We start from the raw sequence: 7,885 nt of genomic DNA, 5'->3' as shown, positions 1-7,885 counted from the left end.
TGGAAATAAAGGAAGTGGGGATTGTAAAGCTAATTTCCCCAAAATTGTTTTTCAATCTCCAAGCCTTCTCCTATAATTTATAAGTGCATAGTGCAAAAGGAACTGGTGAATATCGGTACTGAGTGAGGGAGGATTGTTTGAAAAAAATTCATAAATTTTCCCCAATAGACCTCTCCTATTGTTTTTAAGTGAATCATATAAGAATAAGAAAAATGAATAAAAAGAAAAAAAAACCAAACGAAATTGCTCTAGAAAGTGGTGACCAAGGAATTCATAAATTTGAAAAAAAAATATTTAGAAAAAGCTTCCCTCTATCATTTATGGGGCTGTGGTGGAAAAAATTGGAAAAATTTCCATCAAAAATGAAGAAAATCCGATTTATGAGCATGGGCTGTTCTGAAAGTCTGCCAAGGCATCTATTGTGAAAATTATCTGACGGGATAATGCAAATACATATGCGCACATATATAATAATACAATAAATATAGCCATGTGCATTGGATCATCCCATAAACAATGAGGTTTTATCAATTGTATGAACTAAAAGTCAGAGGGAGATGGGATAAACTACCTACATCAACTTGCTATAAAAGCAGGTAGTAATTTTACCTTGTCCTTATTCTTAGTGCAAGTTTTGAAGAGTGCAGTTCGATTTTAACAGTTAATTTTTCAAAGCTATAATGGAAGTGACAAAGGAGCATATTTGGCATATTTTGCTTTATGAGTTCAATAAAAGCAACAACACAACAGAAAGTTATCATTTATTCCACAGTCTTCAAAATCATTTGGACAGAAAAAATATAAATTCTGTAGATGAGGTTAGAACAGTCCTGGAGGAGTATTTTTCATCACAGACAGGTGAATTTTGGAAGAGGAGCTTGTAAGTCTACCAAATAGATGGAAAAGCATTGTAGAAAATGAATGAGAGTATATTTTAGATTAAAGAAGAACTTTATCTTAATTTTGAAAAATAAAGAACTATAAAAAAAAAAGCATTATTTATCGGATAACCCAATATATATGTTTATGTATGTATGTATCAGTGTGTGCATCTGCATATTTAATAGCCTGTTTTTTTTTTTATTTATGTTTGTCAGTGCATATACTTCTGTATTAATATAGTATGCATAATCTTGAGTAGATCAAGTAGCATTGTTGGGAATGCCTAATGAGAACCAAGAAATTGACACAACTTTTCAATGACTGTACTTTCCCACTTACCCTTCCCATTATTCTAAAGAGTGTGGTTGTTTCCTCTGAAGTAGGACCCGTGAACTTAGAAAATTCCTGTTTACTGAAATCATAAATCGTGTTGCTTGTAATGTACATCAACATACTTCTATGTGACAAGTAATCCAATCACAAGTTATCAGCTTGTTGATAAGGTCAATAATTTGAAGTGGCTGTTAAGGATGGTACAAGTGTTGCAGAATTTATTTACTCCTGTTACATTTAATTATTTAATTATACATCTTTTACTTGTTTTAGTCATTAGACTGCAGCCATGCTGGGGCCCCACCTTGAAGAATTTTAGAGAAAGGAATCAACACCATTACTTAATTTTTTTAAAGTACTGGTGCTTATTCTATCGGTCTGTTTTTGCTGAACTGCTAAGTAAACACATCCGTACCAGTTGTCAAGTGGTGGAAGGTGTGACAAACACAGACACAAAGACACACACACATCGGTATATGTGTGTGTGTATGTGTGCGTGTGTGTGTGTTTGTGTGTTCCAGTATTTATACATGCATGTTCATGTTTGTATATGTATGCTTAAATGTACATATATTAGTGTTGTGTCGACACCCCCAGACGATGAAGTAGGCTAGCCCAATACGTAGATATAGAGGGAGAAATCTAGACATCATAGTAGTTGAGTAGAGGTCATCCGAACGTGCAGTATAACAATTAGGTAAGATCCCTTTAAAAAAAACAAACAAAGTAATTAAAAGACACTGAATAATCAATTATTCAGCAAGAAGAAAGAAGTAATGAAAAGCATAAATGTAAACAAATACACACAGAACAGTATTATTTGCAAAATATGCTTTCATTTCTGAAACAACACAAAAACGGATGAACTGTAGGAAGTAGGAATGAAATAACTACTTGTAGGGGGTCAAGTGTCATTCATATTTTGACTAAATGGGTTTTTTTACTTACATGTGGAAATTCTGTAACTGTCTCTGAACACTCAGCTCAGCTCTGATCCAGCAGGTCTATGTCAGAAAAGGTATTCTAGCCATGACCATCTTCTCTTTTTTATTCAGTGGAAGCCAAGATATTCTCTAAGCCAAGATATTCTCTATGCCAAGATATTCTCTAAGCCAAGATATTCTCTCATTTTTTGATTGCTTCATTCTTTCATTCTTCTAACCTGCATTATTGCTAATATGTACTTTCATAAACTAATTATTTAAATTGACTCAGCAATATAACTTCCAAATCGGAATCACTCTCAGGCTTAGTTTTTCTCCTTAGTTCTTCCTGTAACTTCCCAAATTAAAATCTCTAAGACCTGAGTTGTTTTTCTCCCTGTGTTTTCATGTTGGCTAAATATTTTTGTATTATCTCTAAAATAATCCTTCCTTGTTTGCGACGTTCCTGCCCATTCCTACCAATACTGGAAATCTCGCTTCTCTCACCGGAAATCCCCTCCAGTACTGGTGGTCTCCTCTACCATACCTGCAATCTCGCCCCCAACCTCTCTATCCTGGGGCTAACCCAACCAGATAGCAGCCTATTTAATCTAACATAGGTATATTGATATTCGTATCTGCAGCACCAGTAATGCTTATATTTACAATGCTCATAACACTTATACTTACAATGCCGCAAATATTTACTTTTACCTCCAGTAGGGGCAACAGTTTTAACACACTTGAACATTTGAATGACAATAGGTTAAAAGCAAGAACAACCGGTGTAGCAGGTCTGTCAAATAAACATGGAAACCTTCTTTTCGGACACTGAATAACATTTCTCCTTCCCTTGTTTCCTCCCACATCCCTTTCCCAGTTTTTAGAGTAGGCACATTGAAAGGTAGGTCGAGTGAGATTGTAGAGATGCTTGAACGAAGACGTGTTGATGTATGCTGCATACAAGAGGTAAGGTAGAGAGGAACTTCAGCCAGAGTCCTCACAGGCAAGGCGCATAGGTATAAAATCTTCTGGGAAGGTAACAGTGACAAACTAGGTGGTGTAGGCATACTCCTTGTAGACAAGTTTCGGCTATATGCAGAAATTTAGCTGATTCTATGTCCAGAATTGAAAGCAAGAGTGGTCACACCCAATATTGAATATTGCAAATAACCCTTTAGAGTGTACATATTTTTGTATCGTTTAAGAATTAATATTTCGTTCATATCTTTGAAAATGTTTATTGTTTTGTATTCCAAATTTGTATAATGTTTGCATGTATAATATATTTTATTCAGTATAAATTTCGTTTGATTTCCTTCAATATTATCAGAGAAATGGCAATTTTACTGAAATATTTTAAGGGTTTACATACTTCTGTGAGATACTGTATATCAAGAGATTCAAACATGTAGACACACACACACACATGTGTAGCTACAACTTTTAGACACTATTTTAAAATAGGTTGTATGTGATTTGAAGGTAATTTGGTTGCTACTTCTAGGGAAATATATTGTGAGTTGATATTACTGCTTAACATTATGTTGGCTCTGAGCAGAACTAAGTGCAAAAGTACTCCAGCTGTGGCCATCTCATCCTTTTTCACATTATCTACATTATCCAACGTGTCATTCTCTTTTAAGCAAGTTACATATAATTTGAGGGGGATTTTGGTTGCTATTTTTAGCAGATTGAGTGACAACATGAAGGTTCCTCATTAGTTCATTGTGAGTTGTTGTAGCCCCAGGTCAAGCCTGATTGAACAAACCTATGTTTAAAGGCATTCCTACTGTGACCATCCCATCTTTTTAGAGGCATCAATGATTATATTGTCCAGTGTGTACTTGCCTCCTTTAAAAACACTAAGCTGTGATTTGAGGGAGATTTTAATGCCATGTCTTGCATGGTGAATGATTTAGTAAAGGCGTATGCACTGAATCACGTTTCAATGGAGTATGAGATCACTGGTGGACGGTGGTCTGGTAGATAAGAAAGATCTAGAAGGGAAAAGGTAGGGTGAAGCTACAACTTAGTACGTTAGTACTTATCATTGTGATGAAACAGGAACAAGGAAAGAGGAATAGATCTGTATTGGAGATATTAAAAGCCAATCCCTGTATGGGGAAAAAAAACCGATGAACTGATAATGACATTGGTATTGCTTTAAGGATGAAGATTCAGTTCATAACTCGGTTACTGATGTAAAATTTCTGATATCTGACATCATCATTAGAGATTTCAATCAGGATTGGTCTTTTGAGTAGTCAGAACGTAAAATGCTGCGGAGATAATTGAGGAAAATAAAGATCTAAACAACAAACATAAAACATAAAAATTAAGGAGAAATATCAACTATCAAAGTGTCATTGTTTAATGTGTTTTGATAAGCACTGCCACACCAGATATGACAACGGTGACCACCACCACCACCACCACTACTACCACGATTTAGTGAGGGAGTGTTGAAGTAGTCTCTCAACTAGCTAGAGATAGCAGCTAAATTTTCTTTGACCCACACTCTGTCGCCTTGAAAAATTAAGAAGGATGTAGTCTCAGAAATACATAATGCAGGATGGTCATGGTTGGAACACCCTTGAATATGGTTCTGATTGATCATCATAGCAGACTTGGAAGCTGAAAAACAACAACAACAACAAAGTTTGATTGGAAAGAAATGAAAAAGAAGTCCTCTTTGTTAAGATGAATAATGTTGCTAAAGCTTGTGTTTTCTGCTCCCTACAACTAAATGATGTTGCTTGAAACAGACCCTGCCTCATTCTTGTCCCTTTTAACTATGATGGTGGCTAAAATAGACCAGAGCCTTTCTAAAATTATTGGTGTCTGATGACCTACAAGTTGTTATTGTTTAACCCAAGGTCAGCTCTGAAAGAGCAAACTTCTGATCAAAACTGCTCTGGCTGTGACCATCCCATTTTTTCTCAGATAAAACACATTAAGGACTACATCAATCAAAGTGTCCTTCAAATAAGACAACCCTGTGTAATTTGAAGTAGATTTGGCTGTTATTTCTTGCAGGTTGGGAGACCACGTAGAAGCTCTGTTACAGGTGTTAGTGATGGTTGGAGTTGGTGCTCCTGCAAGGTGATGCCTGTTGTTGTTGTTGTTATTGTTGTTGTGTAAAGCTGGTCATTTCATGGTCACCTGACACAGTTCTCTTTATTTGTATGTATTCAACAGAGTGTTTACAAGAAGACCTGTATCAGAAGCACCGGAATGAAATCTCTTTGCAACTGGAGTGTCACTTGAAAGAAATATCACGGCTGAAAGAAGAACTGCAAAAAATACTACAGACAAGCAAACAGAAGGTTAGCAGAAGCAGGTTTATTGGGTTGGCTACATGTGAGAAGGCATGTCACCTAGTGATTAAGCAACTGAGCCCTTCCTTTACATCATAAAGTCATAGCTTTGACTCCTGGTCTGGGACACATGCTGTTGTGTTCTTAGGCAAGGAACTGTATAGAAAATTGTTAGAATGTTTTGTGTATTGTAGGAGTATTACCAGTTTATGTAAATTTTAACGATAAAATCTTATATGACCCCCCCCCCCCCAAGGGCCACAGGGACCCTGGTTTAGAACCACTGCTGTAAATGGTCAGGATGAGCCTCAAAATTAAAAAAAATATTTCATTAGGCTTCAGGGTCTTGTTCTTGGAGAATGTGTTCCACTTGGTTGACTCATCATTGATTCAGAGAAAAGGTTTCTTCTTATAGGTTGTGTCAGTCCTTGATCACCATTTGCAGTCTTATAAGTTCTTCTGTATCACTTTCCATTCTGTAGGATCGGGATCATCAGGTGGTTATGTCAGAACTGAAAAACAAGATTGACTGCCAAGAGAAGCAATTCTTTGCCATAGAAGAAGAAAAGAAGAAATTGAAGGAGACCATTGCAGAACTAATGGTCAATGTGAATGAAGAGAAAGAGAAACAAGAACATATGAGGGAATTCTTCAGCCAAGAAAAGATGTATGTTTGGACACTGTTGATTTTTGATTGATGTTTAATGACTGCTGAATGATTTATCCATCTTTATTTCAGGCAGTGTGTATTGAAGACTATACTGTCTGATTCTACCCACCCCACCCCATTAAGACAGGAGGGTGTAAATTAAGTGAAATTTGGCTTCTATTTCTAGCAGATCAAGCAACTGCATTAATAGTTTTATTCCTATTTTTAGCTGTCACAGGTTCCAAATTATCCCAAAATAAAATTGTGTCTTTTATAATTCTAGTACAGTCCTTATTGTAGCAGTCCTTATTGATGCTATTGCCTGAACTCTAGGGGAAGGGATGTAATTGTTTTGTTACCTCCAGGTTTTTGATGTGTCGTTTAGACTTTGACAGAGCTTCATATCTGAGCTTGGAACAAACTGGTTTCTAGTCTTGGACTTAATGTGGGCCTACTTAAATTCACAGATGTTGGCTGTGGGAAATGGGAAAAGTACATCAATGGCTCAAGTCATTGTTGAAGTCCATCGTTCATTGTTGAAACCAGAGAAATGCAATACCCTCGATTCTGGGAAACAAGTCAGAGAAATGTTTTTCAACTTGAAGAATTCATCCCTTGTGGAATTGGTGTCAGAAATCACATCTCTGATGATAATAGATAGCTACTTAACCCTTAGCATTTAAACTGGCCACATCAAGCTCAAATATTCCACCTGTTTTATGTTCAAACTGGCCAGATCTGGCATCTAACACCTAGCATCCAGTGACTTTCTAAAAATAAGCAATTGTGTCATCGAAATCTCAAAACTACAGGACAGTGTATGGTTATTTCAAAGCAATGTGAATAAATAACCATTACATTTGACCAGAGTAATCTGAATGCTAAATGATTTATTAATCAATGTAATGTTCCTTTGTAGAGTCTTGCTTTTAGGAAGATATTTTCTCATTGATGTCTCAAATGTGACCAGACATTTAATAATTTTGGTCTTTGGCTACTGAAGCTGGCTAATTTGAAGAAACTGGTTTACTTTTGTCAATAAAGCCATGTTGTTGATATTGAGTTGGTTGTACATAAATGAATGAATGTATGTATGTATGTATGTATGTATGTATGTATGTATGTATGTACGTGTGTATGTGTGTGTGTGTATGTATGTATGTATGTGTGTGTTTGTGTTTGGGTGTGTGTGTGTATATGCATGCATGCTCATACACATACAATATGTCTATTGGTGAGCAATATCCCTCTGCCTGCATTTAAAAATCCAATGAATATAATGATGATGATCTTGATGATGATGATGTGACAACGGTGGTGGTGTATTGTCTGTTATTTTTTACCCTTTAAACAATTTTTCTACAGAGAATTAAAAGAACACTTCGATACAGTTAAGAAACAAGAGTTAGAAAATATTGAGGAAGATTATGTCCATGAAATGCAGAAAATGGTAACAGAATTCAGTCGGACCCAAGAATTGATGACAACGAAAATAACATCTCTGAACAGCGAGTAAGTGATAAAGTTGGGCTGCGGTATGTAAGGGAGATATGGATATGCATATGGGGCTAAAAGTTTTGTCTTGAAATCACGCAGTTCTTGGAATGGACTTCAATTTGAGCAAGTGTCTTCTGCTATAGCCGCAGGTGTAAGTGAAATAGGAGTCTTTTGTACATGCGAAGGCAAGTCCCTGTGTTATGCTGTCTTTCAGTTTTACAGTGGGGAAAAACCCAACACGGCTTATCCTCATTCCTGGTTATCTAAATATAGACTGATAT

General features: G+C 36.1%; 1 protein-coding gene across 1 annotated transcript in view; it reads left to right on the top strand.

The window, feature by feature from the left end:
* LOC106868554 (protein FAM184A) overlaps positions 1-7,885 on the top strand; it is a 73,359-nt gene that overhangs the window by 62,492 nt on the left and 2,982 nt on the right. Inside the window, exons 13-15 of the mRNA XM_052972605.1 lie at positions 5,340-5,467; positions 5,941-6,125; positions 7,473-7,619. Coding sequence (XP_052828565.1) covers positions 5,340-5,467; positions 5,941-6,125; positions 7,473-7,619 — 460 coding nt within the window. The remainder of the gene's footprint in view (positions 1-5,339; positions 5,468-5,940; positions 6,126-7,472; positions 7,620-7,885) is intronic.

Source organism: Octopus bimaculoides, chromosome 14, assembly GCF_001194135.2.
Source record: "Octopus bimaculoides isolate UCB-OBI-ISO-001 chromosome 14, ASM119413v2, whole genome shotgun sequence".
Taxonomy (NCBI): Eukaryota; Metazoa; Mollusca; class Cephalopoda; order Octopoda; family Octopodidae; genus Octopus; species Octopus bimaculoides.
The sequence above is the reverse complement of the archived record's forward strand: the minus strand, read 5'-3'. Positions and strand labels throughout refer to the sequence as shown.